This window comes from Dermacentor albipictus, chromosome 1 (genome assembly GCF_038994185.2).
Source record: "Dermacentor albipictus isolate Rhodes 1998 colony chromosome 1, USDA_Dalb.pri_finalv2, whole genome shotgun sequence".
NCBI classification, from domain to species: Eukaryota; Metazoa; Arthropoda; class Arachnida; order Ixodida; family Ixodidae; genus Dermacentor; species Dermacentor albipictus.
In genome coordinates this window covers 108,364,942-108,385,557 of record NC_091821.1, presented here as the reverse complement: position 1 = coordinate 108,385,557, position 20,616 = coordinate 108,364,942, and the positions used below count along the sequence as shown (strand labels likewise).

General features: G+C 45.4%; 1 protein-coding gene across 8 annotated transcripts in view; it reads left to right on the top strand.

Annotated features, from left to right (window-relative positions):
• The window catches only part of LOC135907699 (uncharacterized), a 232,016-nt gene that overhangs the window by 102,901 nt on the left and 108,499 nt on the right, over positions 1-20,616 (top strand). For 4 of the 8 annotated variants that reach the window (XM_070524566.1, XM_070524577.1, XM_065439400.1 and 1 more), the window contains one exon: positions 7,983-12,598. The exons of 2 other annotated variants lie outside the window; for them this stretch is intronic. In XM_070524566.1, coding sequence (XP_070380667.1) covers positions 7,983-8,117 — 135 coding nt within the window. In that variant the 3' untranslated portion in view covers positions 8,118-12,598. Of the gene's footprint in view, positions 1-7,982; positions 12,599-20,616 lie in introns of those variants that run through there. 2 more of the 8 variants (XM_065439408.1, XM_065439404.1) reach the window with 1 other exon arrangement.

Genomic DNA, 20,616 nt, shown 5'->3' with positions numbered 1-20,616 from the left:
GATGCACTCATCAAAGAAGACGGGCAAATAACAAAAATTAAAATGGCGAGAATGATTTTAATAGGGCACAGTGCTGTCCAGGAAATCATTAAAAGCTTAGGTCACCAAAAAATAAATGTTGCTCTAGACATTAAAATGCTGCTGAAACTGCATCTCTGCACAACATGCCTAAATGCATGAACGTGACCTAGCTGCATGACAATGCACACCCTTACATTTCTTAAGAGAATTCACAGAATAGAAGGGAAGTGCTTCCGCACTCGCCTCAAATGCCTCCAAATGCAAGGCCCATGATACGAGACACCAGAGACGATCCTTGCTTTGGTGCATCACCATCTTTACAAGGCTTGAATGGAGTTCTAAGGGGTACATTCAAGCCGCTCAATTGGTAAGAGAAATGAATATATGGAAAAATGTACAAAAGCTTGAAAAATAAAGTGACGAATTTTCACTTTTAGTAATGTAGTGTAATAATTTGTGAAAAGTCTGTCGTTAATTTCAGTATGACCCTCTTTTTAAGCCAGGTCCCATTAAGGTAGCATGTGTGTTTTTTTTTTTTTTTTACTTGTGCAATGTGTCAATGAGGATGAGACCTCGATCTTGTTAACCCAGGGACTCATTACTGGAAGTGAGTTTCCTGTAATTTGTGCATGCTATCAAGATGTTATGTTCTTGTGCATTGCACTGCTGATGATGCATACTTGAAAAAGTAATGGCAAGTTGCAGTGACCTGCATTTTCATTCTAAGAACTTTAGTAATAGATCTTGTGCTTACCACTGCCTTGTTTGCCCTGAAATTCTGCCATAGGATCACATTTTATGATACAAATTGTTCAATATACCTATTGACATTGTTGCATATCTGGTTTCTTTAGCACTAGTGAGCTTCCACATGGACTGGACTAGATTTTCTGACTGTTAGCAATTAAACAGCATGAATAACTGGTGAACCAGTGTAGCAGCTTCATGTGCTGTGCTGCTTTGTGTTGTTTTGTGTTTCAGTAGTGCATAATAGTTTTGTGATCTCAGTCAAAGCAACAAGACAAAATGAAATTTTCACATGAACAGTGAACACTTGAAGTCACCCTGCTGCACTTCTTATCCATGCTATTTCCTTTAGTTGCCGACAGGTACCAAAACGAGTTCATATATATGAAGCAGCTCACTTTTGCTTACATAATGGTGCTTTTTTAATGTTTGACGAGTGAACCAGACTAGCAATGATGCCAAGGGTTACACTGAATGATCCAAACCAAGGAATGTGATCTTGTAGCAAACATTTATTGCAAACAAAGCAGCTGTAGGCGCAGGATCTTTTTACTTGTTGACGTTCTTAGAATAAAAAGCTCGAGTCACAGTGTTGACTGAAACAAATATGCCAGGCATTTTAAACCCCAGGAATCGAAGATGCATCTCTAGTGAATGTGTTGAATGTTGACGATACGAGGTAGTACAGGTTTAATTAGAATGTCATTGTGCTGGATGGTGTCTTCTATCCACTCTGTTGAGGATCATTGTGTTTTCATAAGGTGGTTGTGGTTGAGAGGAGTCAGGGTGGTTAAACATAGCTACTATAAAGCTTGAGAGGGATGAAGACCTCAAAGAAGTAATTCTCCGAGAGAAAATGTAAGTTGATGCACCATTGTGTGAAGTGCTATGAATAGAAGGGAGAGTATGTGAAAGGTGAAGTGTACTTTGTGCCTCTACTTGAAAAAAACATGTTTCAATACTTTGAATTTGCAGTTGATTTTTGTAGCAGCCTCATAATGTGATGTCTGATAAAAAAATGACTCATTTTGTATTTTCACCCTGCAGTACACTGAATGCATTTGTGCATCTTAACCCTGTATGACTTGTCAAGCCATGTGAACAAACCCTTAAATATAGATGCACGATTATCTGAGGTGTAGTGAATATTCTGAATTCAATACCTCAGCAAGTCATGCTGTTTGTAGGCCTACAGCATACATTTAATGATCAGGCATGAGCAGTGCTCATCTTAGCTTTTATATTCGTATTGTTGAAGTAGATTACCACCCGTGAGTCCCAAAGTTACCTTGCTGTGCTTGCCACTAGTAGACCACACTTGTCAACTCATTGTCAGTCATTCAATTTAGCTGCTCCATGGATCTTACTTGCTAGTTTACATTAATTTCATTATCATTTAATTAAAGATAGTCTTTTGGTTCGAAAGCATCTTTTTTAAGTGAAGCTTTTCTTTACGAACCTTAGGACTGCATCGGGGAGGCCCTTTACCTCCCTGCTGTTTATGATGTAAGTTGTAAGGATGGAATGGGTGCTAGAATCAATATTGGGTTTAATCTCTCCTACAAACAAGCAGCCATAATAGTTGAGCAGTAGCTTCCAGATTTGTTTTATGAGGATGACATTGTGTTGCTTGCTAACAAGCAAAATGATAAGCAACGTCTGGCTGATATCTGTGGGCAGGAAGGTGAGAATTTAGGATTGCAATTTAGTGTTAAAAAAAATTCAAGTTTATGGTACTCAATAAAAACAGTGAACAGACAGTGTAAATACAGGGCCTGGAGATACTTCAGGTAAAAGAATACAAGTACCTTGGTGTATAGATAAAAGAAGGCAGTAGATACACAGGAAAAAACAATAATAGCAAAAGGGGAGAGAAATGCGGCCATAATGAAACGCAGGTGCCATGGGGATACACTAGGTACGTGGTGCTCCGGGGTATGTGGAAAGGTGTAATGGTACCCGGACATGCATTTGGAAATGCGGTTTTTTGCTTGAAGTCAGCGCTGCAATCGGGACTTGATGGCAACCAATGTTCAGTGGGATGCCTTGCATTTTGTGCTCACGGGAGGGAGGGGAGGGAAAACTTTTGAGTCTTTCGAGAGTTTCGCGGTTATGAGGTCTCCGTCGTCTTCATCTTCTTGGCGCTGGCGACTGGAGACTTCTCTTCAGCAAGGGTGGGCCCCTATTCCAGGGCTCCACTGAGTCGCGCTGCATCGCTCGCGTGCTGCACTAGGGCCCTTTGGGCCGTGAGCTCGCTGCTGGTGAGCCGACTCTCCCATTGCTCCGCACTCGGGTGTTCGTGTTTGTGGAATGCTTTGTTGCGTTCGCACTCCCAGGTGATGTGGTAAAGTGTAGGTTTGGCACCGCACCAAGGGCAGGTGGCCCTGTATTGCGTCGGAAACATCTTATTAAGCACGTGTAAGTTGGGGAAGGAGTTTGTCTGTAGTCTGCGCCAGCTGGTCGCTTCCTCCTTTGAGAGGTCTTTGTGTGGTGGCGGATATCTAATTCTAGTTCCTCTATGTAAGTTTAGGGTCTCTGCGTATCCCCCCTCGCAAGCCTGTAGGTGGGTCTCCGGGGCATTCGACCACCCAGCTCGGAACGCTTCACCTCGAGCTAGGCTGTCTGCCCTTTCGTTCCCCACTATGCCTACGTGACCCGGGATCCAGATTAGTTTCTGTCGGGGCTTTTCCTTCTCGGCGGAGGTGGCTCCGCTGAGTATTCTGAGGGCAGTTTTGCTGATTCTGCCTCTCGTGTAGTTTCTGCACACCTCTTTTGAGTCCGTCAGTATGTTGAGAGATCGGCCTGTTCTATAACCTTCCGCTGCCGCCAGCGCTACGGCAATCTCCTCGGCCTCCGCTGTGCCAGCGACCTTTGCTGTGGCATACGTGATCGGGTTTCCTTCCCAATTAACCACTACCGTCGCGGCTACGCGTTCTCTTCCGTGTGGATATACGGCGGCGTCCGTGTATACTGTATTGTCTAGCTGGGCTAGCGTTCTCTCAACATATTCGGCCCTAGCTTTTCGCCTGTTTTCGTGTAAGTTGGGATCCATATTTTTTGGCAGTGGTCCCACATTAATGGTTTTTCTGAGGTGGTCCGGTACGTCCGCGTATCTGTCTGCCAGTCCGCTCGTATCCCGACCCAACCTCCTCAGGAGCGCTCGTCCCGTAGGGTTGCCTCTGAGTCTCGCGGTTTGCGTACCCAGCAGAGCCTCGGCGAGCTCGCTGAAGGTGTTGCTGATGCCCAGCTGGAGCAACTTCTCGTTCGACGTGTTTCTCGGTAGACACAGAGCCGTCTTGTACGCCTTCCTGAGGATGGTGTCTGCTTGCTCTCTTTCTGCCTTGGTCGTCACGTGGTACGGCAGGGAGTACGTGACTCGGCTGACGATTAGGCTGTTGACTAGCTTCAGAGTGTCTTCTTCTTTCATTCCGTATCTCTTTTGGGACACCCTATTGATCATGCGGCCCACCTGTTCCGCCACCTTGCTCAGCAGGCTAATGGTGTGGCTGCACTTCCGGCTGCCTTGTAGCCACATGCCCAGGATCCTAATCATGTTCTTCTCCGGGATGTTGTGTCCCTCGAGGGTCACGTCCAGTGTCGCTTGCGTTGGGTGCTTGCCGACCCTGAGGAGCTCCGACTTCTCAGTGGAGCATCGCAGTCCCCTTTCTCTGGTGTAGTTTTCTACGCAGGTCGCCGCTTCCTGCAGTTTTTCTTGCTTCTCTCCGAGGGATCCTTGGGTGACCCAGATTGTGACGTCGTCGGCGTATATCGCGTGCTGGATGCCTCGGATCTCCTTAAGTTTTCTTGCCAGGCCAATCATTGCCACGTTGAAGAGGACGGGCGATATGACAGATCCTTGGGGTGTGCCCTTGTACGGCGTGGGGAAGACGTTGCTTCTCAGCTCGCCCAGCCCCACCGTCGCCGTTCTGTTGCTCAGGAAGTCCCTGACGTAATCGTGCACTCTCTTCCCGCAGTTGGTGTTGTTGATGCCCTCCATGATGGCCGCGTGGCTCACGTTGTCGAAGGCCCCCTTTATGTCGAGGGCCATGACGACGTTTTCGCCCGTTTTCGGCATCGTCTCGAGCACTTCCTCCTTGAGTTGGAGCAGCACGTCTTGCGTTGAGAGGTTGGCTCTGAAACCGTACATGCTGTCCGGGTACCATCGCTCGTTTTCCAAGTGCGACTGGATTCTCTTCGTGATCACTTTCTCGTACAGCTTGCCCAGGCACGACGTTAGGGATATCGGCCTGAGATTTTCTATTTGGAGTTTCTTCCCTGGCTTCTGAATCATTACAACGACGGCGTGTTTCCACTCCGCCGGAACTCTTCCTTCTTGCCAGAGCTTGTTGAGGTAGGCCGTCAGTTGGTCGATGGCCTCGTCCCCGACATTTCTGATTAGCGAGTTCCGGATTTTGTCCGCCCCCGCCGCCGTGTTCTTGGTGGCCGATCTTATCGCCTCGACGACCTCTTCTCTCATGATGGGTCGGTCCGTAGTAGGGTTTTCTTCGCCGCGGTATTCTTCCTTGTAGCTCTCGACCTGCTCCTTGCCGTAGCATTTGACTCGGACTTCCTCAAGGAGTTGCTCGTCTGTGCCTTCGTACTGGTGGACTAGCCTCTGTATCGACTTGCTGCCTTCGGATTTGTTTTTGCTCGGGTCCATGAGGGCCTTGAGGATCTGCCACGTTCTGGCCGTACTGAGGGTGCCGTTTAGCGAATTGCTAAATTGCTGCCACCCCTGTCTGGCCAGCTGCGTCGCGTACTCCTCCGTTTTCTTGGTGATGTCCGCAATTTTCTTTTTTAGCTTTCTGTTGAGTTTCTGGCGCTTCCACCTCTTGGTGAGCCCGCGTCTCGCCTCCCATAGCCTGAGGAGCCGCTTGTCCACCTCCGGCGTCTGTTCCGTCCTGTCTACTTCCTTCGTGTATAGGTCTTGGATTCGCCTGAGTTGTTGGCTCCACTCTTCCGCCGAAACGATGCTGCCTTCGATCTGCTTGCAGTGCGCTCTAAAGGCATCCCAGTCCGTCAGCCGAGCCGTGCCAATCTTCCTCCGGACGTTGTCCGCCACCGTGCTGATCCTTATTATGTGATGGTCGCTCCCAAGGTTCTCGAGCAGGTTTTCCCATTCCGCTTGTTTGGCGCCCCTGATAAAGGTTAGATCGGGACTCGTGTCTGGACTGACGCTATTCCCCTGCCTGGTCGGTTGGTTCTCGTCGGTTAGCAGCTCGCACCCTACGTTCTCTGCCGCCGTGCAGATGCCGCGCCCCTTTTTGTCCTCGTTAGTATAGCCCCATCTCGGACTCCTGGCGTTAAAGTCGCCCGCAATGATTAGAGTATTCTGCCCCGCTAACTTTTTCGCCTCCGCAAAGAGCCTAATAAAGTTCCCCTTTGTTTGTCTGGGTGGGCTATATAGATTTAGGATGTAGGTGCTCTTGGCTTTTCTTTTCTTTTTGGGAATTATCTCCGTGATTACGTGCTCTATTTGGGTATCCTCTATCTCTCTGTGTGCTATGGCTACTATTTGTTTGCTTATGAGGGTCGCGGTGCGGCCGCTCTCTTGACATGTGTAGCCCCTGAGCGTTGGGGTGCTGTTTGTTTCTTGCAACATGATTACATCTGGTGGGGTTCCTCTGGTGTATATGAATTGCTGTAGGAGGCCCTGCTTGCGCGTGTACCCCCTGCAGTTCCATTGCCAGATTTCTAAGTGTTGTTGTTTCCGTTCTGCCATGTCTGATTATTGTTGATTGCGTTGTACAACGAACGTAGGTTCGGCGCAGAAACCCCCAATGCTCACGGGAGGACTACAAATTAAGTGTGAAGGGTGATATAGACTAAACAAGTTTTGAAGTGAGGGAAGCTCGGAGTAAAATTGATTTTGAAGAACGACTGAGGAATATGAAAGAAATTAAGTGGGTTGTGAAAGTGTTCAGGTAGCTATTTGTACAGCAAAAACATTGAGTCACAGTGGAGGGAAAGAACTAGGAAGCTTACCAGCAAGTATGCGACTGGTATAATAAGCAACATGGCAACAAAAAACGCCAAGTGCAAGGTTACTGAAGCTGAGACAATCTCATGGGTGGTGGCAATGGAAAAAAAACTTGAAATGAGTAACTACCTAAGAGGAAAAAAACAATTTATGATAACTCAAAGGGAAGCTTCTTACTTTTCAAAGCAATATCACGATACCTTAGAATGCTTAGTTATAAAGCAAGGTACACCAAAGAAGAAGCATGTGCATGCTGCGGTAAAGCTAGGGAAACGATAAAACATGTTTTATTAAAATGTGAAAATGTCTACCCAGCTGTCAATTTAGTCTCCTCTGGCCTCCTTGAAGACCTTGTGTTCAGCGATAGCGGGGGGAAAGTAAACATGTCTGCAATAGAGATTAGTAAGAGGCAATTGGAGGTTTGGTGTCAGACCACAAATAGAGGCATACAGAAACAAAGTTCCCATTCGTGGTTAAGAAAGTTTGATGCTTGAAATTCTTTGTGTGTGTGTGTTTTTTTAAAGATCGGTAGGTCATTAGGCAAAATAAGAACCAGAGCTTGGTGGTGCAGCCTGCCATGCTGTTTCAAAGGGGACGCACATAGCATCCATCCATCCATCCGTCCGTGGCAGTGGCAGTGCCAGCCATATGGGGGAAAGAAAAAAAAAGAAAGGAACCAGAAAGCTCATTTTCGTGCATCTGTGGCTGCACGCTAGTGAGGAAATAAACGCTTCTTGCAGATAGAATGGATTCGAATTGCACTATGTTGGTATGCGCACGCTGCCTCTGAAACTACGATGCGTTCAAGGCATCCGTCGTACTCACTAGTAGTCAGCAACTCTGCTTGGCATAATTTGTATACACCTGCACTTGTGTATGTGCGTGCTTGCTTGCATGTGTGTACTCATGTTTCGGCTCTAAGCACTCACACAAAGCTTTGCTGTATGTAGATTCGAACTCGTTGGATCTGTGGCAATTTTTGTCAACTAGTTCATTTCCCTAATGTCCTGAGTGAATATAAATGATACATACCATAAATGTAACACATCTTTTACCAATAATATTGTGCATAGTAATTTTTTGAAATATAGGTACTGACAAAATGTTGGACTTACTTTTTTTTTTCTGGGAGGTATGAGGAATTAGATTTATTCATAAAACCAATAATAAAGGAAGATTTCTGTGGTAGTGTTGTACAGCGTAATTATTCATATGTATTATAATCTGTTTGCAGTGCCATGCAGCTTTTAGTAACAAGATTGAGGATGTGTCCAAGAGTCTGAGCAACATCACACAGGCTTTGCGGCTGCACAGTTCAAAGCCACACCTGCCTAACAGGTCTCAGTCAAGCTGGGAACTACTTTCGTGAGCTAGCAGGTAGTTCCATTGGTGCCAGTTCAGCAGTCTGTGGTGTATGTGTTTCCAGGGATATATTTTCATCAGTTCATCTCCTTCTGTTCATATCTTTTACTCTTTCAAATTTATATTTTGTTCCATGGGTGTTTTCATGTTGCATTCATGAATATGTTGTTTTAAAATGTGTGGACACTTGGCTTGACTTATGGACTCTTGCAGTTAGGTTTCAGCCAAAGAAATTCTACTTTATTTCAGTATGAGTAGTGATGGAAGTTAAAAAAAGAAAAGGGGCACTGATGCCAATCTACATCACCTTTTATTTGAACTCAATTGCAGGGTTTCTGTTGCAGGAATAATGATTTAACATAGCCCTTTGGGCATTAGCCTATTGTAGTGTTCTGCCCTGAGGCACCAAATATGCATGCAAACTGTACCAGTTGCGCATGTGCACTTGGTACTTCAGGAGAGTGGACAGTGGTAGTGCATTGCCCTTTTGCTATGTTAAAGGGTCATGTGATGGTTGCGTAGCAGTTTTCATTGCAAAAGAGCCAGGTGTTTCACATTACACTACTTGACCAACGCTGGCTCTGTCTTATTGATGCAATACAGTAGTACCACAACCTTAGCTCTTCTTTTGCAGTTCTGTCATGTCATGGTATGGAATTTTCATTTATTGCCTTTACTGCTGTGTCTTGCAAAAAGGGCCAAGGTGTTTTTGAGATTCAGTGTGGCTGTTTGTTTTTGTTGGTTTTATTTCTGTGAAGCCATTTGTTGGGAGCTACTAACTTCTGGCTACAGAGTGTAGATCATTGTTGGTATTCCCGCCACATGTTGCTGTTAACCAGTAACTTCCCAGCAGCAGCTTCTCATCTTCAGAATGCATTTCATCTGCTTCAGGAGGCATTTCTTTTTTTTAATTCCAGGGCAGCTTTCCTGCTACAGTTCTTTTTTTTCTGCACATTTATGGTTGTGAAGTTGAGGCCAAGATAAAATACATCAATACTAGAGACACATTATCTGTATGATGCTATAAGCAGCTACATGTAAACTTAGTTACTGAAGTAGTAATAGCAGCATGTGGTGGATTTATTTTTGAATGTACACTATGTATATCTTGTATACAGATTTAGGCGCAAACAAGCATGTTTACTTTCTGTGGCTACGAAGCTTTTCACTCATTTAAGTGGTCTAGTTCTTGATGAACATGCTTGACATATCCATCGGCATGCAGCAACTTCCTGTTACTGTGAAGGGGCTATCTTGTTTTTTTCTTTCTTGCATGCCCCATTGCTGGCAAGGTTATGGTTGCTTGTTTTGTCCATACCAGTGCACAATGTTCTACTCTTCACATCTAAAAAAGCATGAGGTGATGTTGCATTTAATTTGGCAAAGGCTATGGCATGTATAGAAAAAAATATATATATATTCTGTATTGGTTACTTAGTCCCACACTTAATATCTTACGGAATATGTTGAGATGCAATTAGAAACAGCCTATTCATGTGAAGTCGACTAGTGCTTTTTTTTTGTACAGGGAAAAGGATAAAAAGAGGGAACATGACTCTTCACTTCGTGAAAGTAGCTGCAGTGTATGCGTGTGCAACTGAATGTAGCAGCCCTGCTGCAGCATTTGACATCACTGTTTGCAAATACTGCTCTAAATAGCTGCTCTTGGTATGATATATATATAAAATGTGCAGTGTATATATATATATGTGTGTACTGCACATTTTCCCCAGGTTTACTGTTTCAGTACAGGGTGATGCATCACTGGAATATGTTTATATTCCACACATTCTACGTTGATTGTTGTGTTCCTGCATACTCATAGACTTGAGACTATGTACAATATTTCTGTCTGGTACGCACAGAAAGCTCATCCAAGTGTGTGGATTTGTAAAGTCAGATGTATTATTTTATTGAACATTCTTTTTGGGGGTGAGGCAGGTAGGTGGGCTTGGAAAGGGAAACACATAAATTAAGTTCAACTGAATGTACCTATTCATTTTTTTTTCATTGCGCACAATACAAGGCTTTCATGTTAGCGACATGAATATGCAGAGTGATTAGGGTTTGTATTATTTTGCCTTATATAGCACAATCAAACCTTTCTTTCTGAACACCTTTGCGAGGGTCAGCAAGGGAAAACTACAGATGTATTAGTCAGCCTGTCATTCAAGCCATTGAGGAGAGATGGCAGTGAGCAATGAGAAATTGCATATTATTTTGCTAAGCGAGAAGAAAGGGGGTTAACCAAGGGGCCTGATTTTTTTAGTCATATCATAAGAAGCCAACAAACACTGACACCAAGGACAACAGAGGGGAAATTACTTGTGCTTAATAAAGGATATAAAGGAACGATAAATTAATGGAAATGAAAGTAGATGAAAAAACAACTTGCCACAAGTGGGGAATGATCCCACGTCTTTGCATTACGCACTAGCATAATAGGAGTAATATAGTAGTAACACAATGTAACAGATACTAACATAACAGTAACAGTAACTGATAGTAACACATACTAGTAGTAATGTATAAATACCCCAGAAAGTGGATGGGAAGACTGTGCCACGGTAGTTCAATTGGTAGAGTATCGCACACGTAATGTGAAGATGTGGGATCGTTCCCCACCTGCGGCAAGTTGTTTTTTTAGCCCACTTTCAATTCCATTAGTTCATAATTTCTTTATTTCATTTATTATCATAAGTAATTTTCCCTATGTTGTCCTTGGTGTCAGTGTTTGTTGACTTCTTATCATATGAATAGTATTTGCTGAAACTTTAGTGTTCACCTCTGATATATTTCAGTGTAGTTACCACTTTCAGTACATTCCCTTCACCTACTACATAATGAAAGGCTGGCCTGTCTACAATAGGATCCTACTGTATCAGAGGCATGCCTTTGGCAAGAAATTTGAGCCATGAAATCTGGAAATTTAAGGTTCCTGAGTTACTTTGTACAAACAGCTTTCTATATTCTCATTCCCTTGATGTACTACATAATGAAGGGCCGGCTTTATGCAATAGAATCCTAATACATCAGAGGCATACTTTCTGCGAAAAACTTAAGCCATGAAGTCTGCAAATTCAAGGTTCCTGTGTTAGTTTGTATAAACAGCTTCCTGTATTTTCTTAATCCGATGGTTCACAACGAATTGACTTACAAGCTTTTGCTGACAATTGCAGTATGTTCTGGACTTTGACTTGTTATGGGAAAATAATTTTATTTTAGGGAAACTGCTGCAGTGGTTGAAAGAAGGGAAAGGATAATTCTTTGTACTGATTGTAAATGACGTTGTTAGAGCGATCAAAAATATTTGCGCTGTGGAAAACAGCTCTCAGTAGTTTATAAGCTAGCGAGAATAACTGCTCATGCTGTGGCTTTGGTAGAAGTAGGAGCAGCATTTAGCAAGCAGTATTGTTTTGCCATATTGGAACTTCACAGTGGTGGTGGTCAGGTACTGCACATTGCATGCTTGAAGAATTTCAAGAGCTGAACCTTGAGCTTTTAATGCATTGCTCAAGAGATACAGAGCTGAAAGAAATCAAGCTCAATGTTTCAGTGGTTTTCTGTACCCAGATAACAACAAAGTAGCCAAATTGTTTTAGTATTCTTATTTTGCATTCTTTGGTGAACTTGAGTCAGAAGTGTCATGCTGCAGGGATGCCAAGGTGCAAGTAGTATGCAGGGTGTTGCCACAGCTAGTGGAGGTGCATGTTTTGACAAAAAGTGTGACAACCGCAACCCCGCTGGTGCCATTAGCCGAAGTTACTACACTTTGATTGGCTGACTTTTCCGTTGCGAGCTTCGTTGAGTCATTGCACTTGCAGAAATGGGGAGCGCCAGACCGGTTCGCGAGTGCCATGCGCAGGCGTCTTGAGCTCTCCAGTTGTGGTGCGAAACGCAACGCCCTCCCGCAACTTCGCTTGGAACACTGCCGGCGAGTTAACGGCTCGCGTAATTCTTGGCTTCCGCTTGGGCTGCGATCTGCGCCACCTGCCCGAACGGCCGCTGCGTGGCACTGGCATTGCTTATCGCCGCGTGTAGTCCCTAGCGCTGCGCGGTTGAGCAGTTTCTAGCCACCTTAGTGTGCGTTAGCGCGGGCCAAACTTACGCGAGCCGCCGTGTGCACACCTCTGCTGTGTCTTGGAGTAACAACTGAGGTACCCCTGCGCCCAAGGCGGGCTTCGTTTTAATGGCTGCTATGTGGAAATTGATGTGTGAGGAAAAGAGCGTGTGGATATCGCTCTGTCGACATTGGTCGGCCGCAAGTACCAGCGTGGTCGTGGGGGCGCATGTCGCACTCGCCTTTTTTCTTTCTTTAATGTAACTTTGACACTCCCTCCGCTGAAGCGCCATGTATGTACCATTTGTTCATGTTTGGGTGTGCGGATTTTTGCACCTTCATGATGACACACACGCTTTGGTGGTCAGCTTTGTTCTCGATTCTTTTACTTTTTGTCGGTGTAAATAAAGAGAAGCATTTCCTTGAAACGTGCCATGTATCATTGTATGTTCGAATTAATGCGCCTGCGCATCATTCTAGGCTGTCTTCTCGGGGCTCTAACCTGAGACTGATTGAGTGGCCTTGTCTGAGATAAAAAAATTATGCAGATCCCACGCATTGTGGGAATCGATGTAAGTGAAGCTTTCTGTGCTGAATGGTGAGGCTCAAAGCTTTGGCGTCAAATGCTCGTAGGAACACAAAAGAAGGGTTCAGAGAACCAGAAAGGAACTCGTTGGTTGTACATAGCAGAATTGGTTTCCAGCAGAACGTTAATAGTCCAGCGTGTGTCGTATCTTCCTGTCCGTGTCGGAACGTTCTGCGGGAAACCAATTCTGCTTTCTGTGCTGTTTGCTTTGATCGACGATAATTAGCGGTGATGTTGACGGTGAATATTTTAATTTCTTCAATGTTTTTTTGTCCAACACGAGAGTGGTGAGTTGATGTTAAACGTTACCTAGCGTGTACCACTGCTGTTTGTCTGCGTAGTACACAAAACCCAAAGGGAGAGGTGTTTGCTTGAGGCGTTGTGCACCATATTTCATGACCTCTGAGAGGGTTGAGCATTGCCTCACATGGCACATCGCTTCGAAGCAGAAGCATTAAACTTGGATTATGGGGCTCTACGTGCCTAAACCACAATCGGATTATGAGGCAGGCCGTAAAGGCGCACTCCGGATAAATTTTGTCACCGTGGTGTTCTTTAACGTGTCCCTAAACCTAAGTGCGCGAACGTTTTTTATTTCGCCTCCGTCGAAATGCGGCTGTCTCGGCCAAATCCGCGACCTCGAGCGATGCCATAGCCGCAAAGCTATCGCAGCGGGCACATAGGTGTTGATTTGACGTGAGACCGCTTCCGTTGTGTCGCCTAGCTCCTGCGGGGCGCTTTAATTAATGCGGCTCTGCTTCTGCACGCCCTGCATCAATTGTCCGCTAGACATATCTGCATTGTTTTATTTTTCAGAAATAGCAGAAACGCACCGTACCGTACCTTGAACTTAAAGGGACACTAAAGGGAAACAATAAATCAGTTTAGACTAATAAAGCATTGTTTGAGAAACCTGCAGGCAGTCATTTCAAGAAAATAGTTTAAATATTAGATGAGAAAATCAAGGTCCAAGTATCAGTATTTGAATTTCGCGCCGAAACGCCAGCGCCGGTACGTCAGCGTGACGTCAGGGATTCCAAAGTTTGTTTTCGCATTTGGGCCGCGTTGGCTGAGTAAAGGTTCCCGAAACTTGGCATGTTTAATATTTGGTTCCTTTAGAACACAATGTAGTCAATCTGTACCGCTATATATAATTAGTAGGCCCTAGAAGATGCCATCAAAATCCAAGACGTCACAGCCCCCAGGTGCGGGAACTCATGTAGGCGTCGCCACCCGCATTTCGTTCTTGCGCTTTTTCTGGCTTATCAAACGTCTTATCGTTGTAAGAGTGGTGTTTTTGGTGTTGTAGAACGGTGATTTACTGATGCAGAAGAAATCACTTTTCACTTTAGTGTCCCTTTAAGTTTATCCAGCGTTTCTTTGCCTTTTCACGTCATGTCTTCCTTATCCTCAACCCCCCCCCCCCCCCACCTTGTATTTGTATGGGAGCTGTGTGGGTAGATATGCAAGGGGTGAAATAAATTTGGTCACCCGTGATTCTTATTCTCTGCTCATTCGAGCATTTTTCAAAATACGAAATGCAGAAAGTGACATTTTGTGTCCGTCGCATTGCACTTTCTGTAAAAGTCGCGAATCCCATAATGAGAAATTTGAGCGCAGCTCTACACGTGTTTTTATTTCGTGGTATATTGGCTGGCGTGGACATTGTCTCGTGCGCCACGTTGCAAACTGAGCGAAGCGTGGCGCGACTGCCTCATTCATCGGGAGATCGCGAGAGGCAGTGCATGGGTGACGCTGTGGGCGCGATTCACAGCAGCAGACCTCCGCTCATGCAGCGCCTTGTTTTCATAAACAGTTTTTTTTTTTAAGCTGCACCAATTTTTTAAAGAGTGCCTATGGCAGATACCACAAATTCTAATCCTTGATCTAAATTACTCGATGAGGTGGCCATTACTTCAAAATATTCAATTGAATAATTAACATAATCATGCTAATTAACATTTTAATGTCTTTACGCCACATATTTCAATCTGCGAATTATAGCCGGTGAGTTCGCAAAGCGTATCCACTTGGAACGAATGCTCTGGACAGCATCAGTTCCGACGTACTAATTTTCGAAGTGTCCGACGAAATGCATTGGCATCTCAATTCTTAGATTGAAATGTGTGGCGTAAAGTAATTAAAAAGTTAATTATCGTAATTATGTTAATTCAATCGAACATGTCGATTTCTCGTAGAAGTAATGGCCGCCTCATCGAGTAATTTAGATCAGTGGTTATAATTGTGTTACCGGCCATAGGTAATCTTTAAAAAAAATGGTGCAGCTAAAAAATGAAGGCCTTTATAGTATCGTTGGACGCGCGCTACTCAGTCGCCATCTCGCATCCATCATAGCCGCAGAACGGCACTGCGAAACCAAACGATGCCGAACGTCCCGGTAACTCTCGGCAGCTATACTGACACGGCACGATTTGCGTGGCAAGCGTGTGCGGCGGTGTGTCGGCTCGGGATTTTCTGCGGCATGCCATAATTCAAAGTTCGTTTCACACGCAATCTGACACGCAGCAGGGCGCGCAGAGTCTCGATCGATATTGCTTCGACCGAGCTTTGGAATTCGATGACGGATATCTCGAATTAGGTGCGACTTTTAAGATTTTTGTAAAAGATACGTGTGCATGAAAATGTCACCGGCCTCCATATGAGCCATTTAGACAACTTCGCCCAAGGCACCAATAAAATAGTGAATGAGTTTTTTGCATAGTAGTCTTCGGAAACTCACGTTATTAGCGGGAAAGTATGTGCGCCTTGCCTAGGAACAAGTGTGCAAGAACATGTTCGCTGTGCTCATTACTTTTTCATAAAAATTGCACTGCCTAAAAAAATATACCATATATATACACACATATATATATATATATATATATATATATATATATATATATATATATATATATATATATATAAAATGACACAGTACTCAATTGACTGATTTCATGGCCGCGTGAAGTTGACAAGGCGGCCGTGTAACAGCAGTAATGCATGGAAATGCTGATTCTTTTTTTCGGTTCAGTCGTGTGCTTGCCGCCCTTAAGCCGGTGTAGCGAGCTGGATATTGTTGAGCATGATGTTTTCGTATGGGAAGCACAATTTTACTTTCTAGCTTACGCATTTATTTGAGTCAGTATTAATTGAGGTAAACTATTTAGCACCACCGCTGCTGCGTCTCGCTTGTCAGACCGCTAACGCACGCTGCAGTAATCGTCGGTGTTTAGCATGCGGCGCGCACTGCATTGCGCGTCGCGAGACCCTTAGCAATTGGTTAATTGAGCGGCGACCTTATAATCGACAAAGCCAAGACTCTATCCCGGCTGACGCGCCTGTGTTAACTTACGTATTTGTCCCTTTGCAAAGGCACACATCGCCGCCATTGCTACCTGTTTTCGATCCTACGTTAAGACAAACACTTCCAACAAACAAACTATACACAAACTATCGCTTCGACTGAAAAAAACGAAAGGACTCACTGAAGCGAGCTTCTCCTCACTATGACTATTGCTATGAAGAAGCCAGCTTCTAAGGACACTTATCGGGGAGTTGTGCTGATGGGAAGGCACACGGCGAAGCCAAACTTTCTCTCGACAGCTAGAAAACCTACATTGCTGTTTCATACACTGCTAGAGACGACTTTGGTTCTACTGCATCCCTCGCCGAGTGTAGCCTCTGGTGTCGACAGTTGCAGGACTGGTCTTTGCCTCTCATCTTGCGTTGAAACTCCTCGCTAATAACATTGCTACAACGCGTACTCATAGCGGGAGAATGAGGCACCTTTGTGCTGTAGGGGTTGCGGTTACATGACGAGCTTGTAGTGGCTAAAGAAATGAATAATAATTCTGGGGTTTTGCATGCCAAAACCACAATCTCATTATGAAGCACGCCGTAGTTGGGAGACCGGTATTCACTTTCACCACCTGGAGTTCTTTAACGTACCCCTAAATCAATGCACACGAGCTCCTCTTATGCATCTCGTGCCCATCGAAATGTGGCCGCTGCGGCCGTGATTGAACCTGCGCTCTTGTTGTCGCTTCAATCGGAGGTTTTCAGGCACTGACGAATGTGAGTCTGCGTGCAGCCTTCATGGGCGGACACAGCCACGGTGGAACGAAAAAGCAGTAGTACTCTCGCGTGCCAGCCGATTGCGCACTCGAGTCGCACGAAACGGCAGTCGTTCTCGAGGCAACAAGTGAGAAAAATAATGAGCTACGTAGCTTCATTATAAAACACGATTAGGCAACATCATTATGACGTCTATCCGATTTCCTTTAGCAGGCTGCGTGCGACCACAGAAAATGAGACAATGTCTAAAGTTGATTGCAATGGGGCTGAATTTAGGGGTAAGAAAGGGCCTTTAAGCGCAGGAAATGTTGCATATTGATCATCATCATCATCATCAGCCTGCTTTTGTCACTGCAGGACGAAGGAGTCTCCCTGCGACCTCCAATTACACCTGTCTTGCTCCAACCGATTCCAACTTGTGCCTGCGAATTTCCTAATTTAATCACCCCACCTAGTCTTCTGTCATCCTCGACTGCGATTCCCTTCTCTTGGCACCCATACTGTAACCCTAATGGTCCGCCGGTTATCTAGCCTACGCATTACATGGCCTGCCCAGCGCCAATTGTCAATGTCAATTGGAATATCGGCTATCCACGTTTGCTCTCTGATCCACACAGCTCTCTTCCTGTCTCTTAAAGGGACACTAAAGGCTACTATTAAGTCAACGTGGACTGTTGAAATACCATCACAGAAACCTCGAAACGCTTGTTTCGTGCTAAGGAGAGACTTATTTTAAGAGAAAATGCGTTCTGAAGCGTCCGCGTACCTCTAGCGCAGTTCAAATCGCCCGCCCTCCGATCGAGGAGTACTGACATCATGGTCTCATTAGAGTTACTGTATATGCTACTTAGCATATACAGTAACTCTAGGTCTCATAGTGACGTTGCGCCATCGGTGAGTAGAACCAACGATGAGTAGAACGGCATCCGCAGACGGCGCTACGGCTTTTCTGCGCAAAACGCAAAAGCGCGGCCAGAAACAGAGCCAAGACAGAGCCGACAGCAGAGCGAAAGCGGGAGTATGGTGGCTAGCGGAAGGAGAAACGGATTACGTCCCACGGCGCACGGAGAGTCCGTTTTCGTTAAACTATAGGCGGCGGCGAGCTCGCAGCGTGGTCGGCGTGGTCTCTGAGCCTTTTCGCACTCGCAACAGGGCATAAAAAAGTGCGAATCGACGCAAAACTCGTCCTAGAAACGTGCTTCGCCACAGCCAAGCTGGCATGACCCATATGTAGTTGCCCGCACCGCCACCAGGCGCCGCTACTATACCTCAAACTTCAGCGCAAGACGCCCATAAGCTGGTACTTCATTCTATGACGCAAACTTCGACGCTCGTCGCAATGGACCCTGACACCGACAGATTGGCTCGCGATGGTGATCTCAACTTCAGCGATCTGAACACCGACGAGCGCGACCTGCTGCTGAGGGCTCGCACTGCCGGCGTCGTTGCGTACTACGACGGCGGCCTCGACACCGGCTCTCCGGAGCGGGAAAGCAACGAGGGCTTCCCACGACATCACATGGACGTGGCATTCTCGCTGCTTGTTCCAAATGAAAGTTTCGCGAGCCAGCAGAACCCTCACAGCACGACGCGATAACGAAAGTACTGAAACTCCAAAGCTTGCGCGGCGCAGAGTCGAGCGAAAACGAAACCTTTCGAACACCCATATTACTGAAGGGCAACGTCAAAATGTTATTTTTTCTTAGAATCGAATAGATGTAGACAAGTAGCATATTTTTCCGTCTTATAATCGAATGAAATGATATTTTTAATACGAGTAGTTGAGTATTAGTAACACAAATTATGAGGAGTCCTTTCGTCATCGGGCTAGTACCGGAATGTCGCTGGGGGGTCTCAAATCGTGTCATGCATTTACCTCAATTTCTCGGTTACTAAAGCTCTGTTCGCGATTAAATTGACGCCTTAGACGTTCTAGAACATTGCTCTACCACTCTAACTTGAGTTTCTGGTAACCTTTAGTGTCCCTTTAACGTTATGCCTATCAATCTTCGTTCCATCGCTTTTTGCGCGGTCCTTCACTTCTCAAGCTTTTTTGTCAGTCTCCAAGTCTCTGCCCCATATGTCAGCACTGGTAAAATGCACTGATTGTACACCTTTATTTTCAATGATAGTGGTAAGGTTCCAGTCAGTATATGGCAATGTCTGCCGTATGTGCTCCAACCCATTTTTATTCTGTAAATTTCCTTCTCATGATCAGGGTCCCCTGTGAGTAATTGACCTAGGTAAACCTATTCCTTCACGGGCTCTAGAGGCTGACTGGCGATCCTGAACTCTTGTTTCCTTGCCAGGCTATTGAGCATTATCTCTGTCTTCCGCATATTCAACCCTACTGTTACACTCTCTCTGTTAAGGCCCTCACTCATTTGTTGTAACTCAACCCCAGTGTTACTGAACAGGACATGTGATCTGCAAACTGAAGGTTGCTTAGCTGTTTGCCGTTGATCCTCACTCCTAAGCCTTGCCAGTTTAAAAGCTTGAATACTCCTTCCAAGCATGCAGATTGGAGAGATTGTGTCTCTTTGCCTGACCACTTAATTTATAGGTATGTTTCTACCTTGTGGAGAATCAAGGTTGCTGTGGAATTTTCGTAGATATTTTCCAAGATATTTACGTAAGCCTCTGTGACTGCTGGTATCTCTACTGAATCAAATGCCTTTTTGTAATCTATGAAACCCGTATAGAGAGGCTGATTGTACTCTGCAGATTTCTCGATTACCAGATTGATAACATGGATGCGATCTATTGTAGAGTATCCCTTCCTGAAGCCAGCCTGTTCTCTAGGTTGACTGAAGCCAAGTGTTGTCCTTATTGGGAAATAAGCTAATGGGTCTATAATTTTTCATCTCTTTAACGTCTCCCTTTTTGTGGATTAGTTTAATGTTGGCATTCTTCCAGTTCTCTGAGACATTTCGTATAAAGGGCCGCAAGCTTTTCAAGCATGTCTCCTCCATCTTTGATTAAATCGACTCTTATTTGATCTTCTGCCGCTTTCCCCCGGTTAATGTCTTGCAAGGCTCTTCTAATTTCATGTTGTATAACTGGAAAAATGCTGCGACAGAATGCCACATTACGAAGCAAATTTTGCAGTGGTAAAAGTATCGACAGGCCAAAACAGTTTCATGTCATGCCGACAACGACCGATTTCCGGCGTACCTCGAAATAACTCGCTGTTTTCATTCTCGCGCGTTTCTCAGCTTCTCTTTTCGAACGCTTCTTGGCCTTTATACTTCGCTGTTTTTTCAACGGAAATGGTGATCGTTTCGCCGTGCTCCTTCCGAGATAAAAATAGAAACATAAGTGACTAGGCGCGTCGTCGTCGATACAGGCCGCCAAACATGATGCAGGAAGACTGCACCGCCATGCCACCGTTTCAAATCTCGGCCTACGTCTGACGGTGACGGCTGCGAAGGCTGCGTCGGGGCCAGGCGCAGCGCGTATGTACTGTACTTTCAAGCGAGCGCGCTGCATTCGTAGACCCAGCCTTGCCTCTTTCGCGTTTTGCTAATATGTATAGCTTCTTCGGCGACGAGAGCAGAGTTGAGCGTATGCCGGCAAAATAGGCAGAGATGAGCACGAGCGCCGGCTCTTCGCGATGTAGGGAACGCGCGCGCCAGCATTGCAAGCGTTCGCGCGTCGGCAATCTTGCCCTGGCCAAATGGCGCTATCACTGCCCGATCTGCCGACTGCATCCCCTTATGCTTGTCCGTGATCGGAGACGAAATTGTCAACGAGAGCTGCATTGCGGCTTTGTCTTGTAAAAGCGGC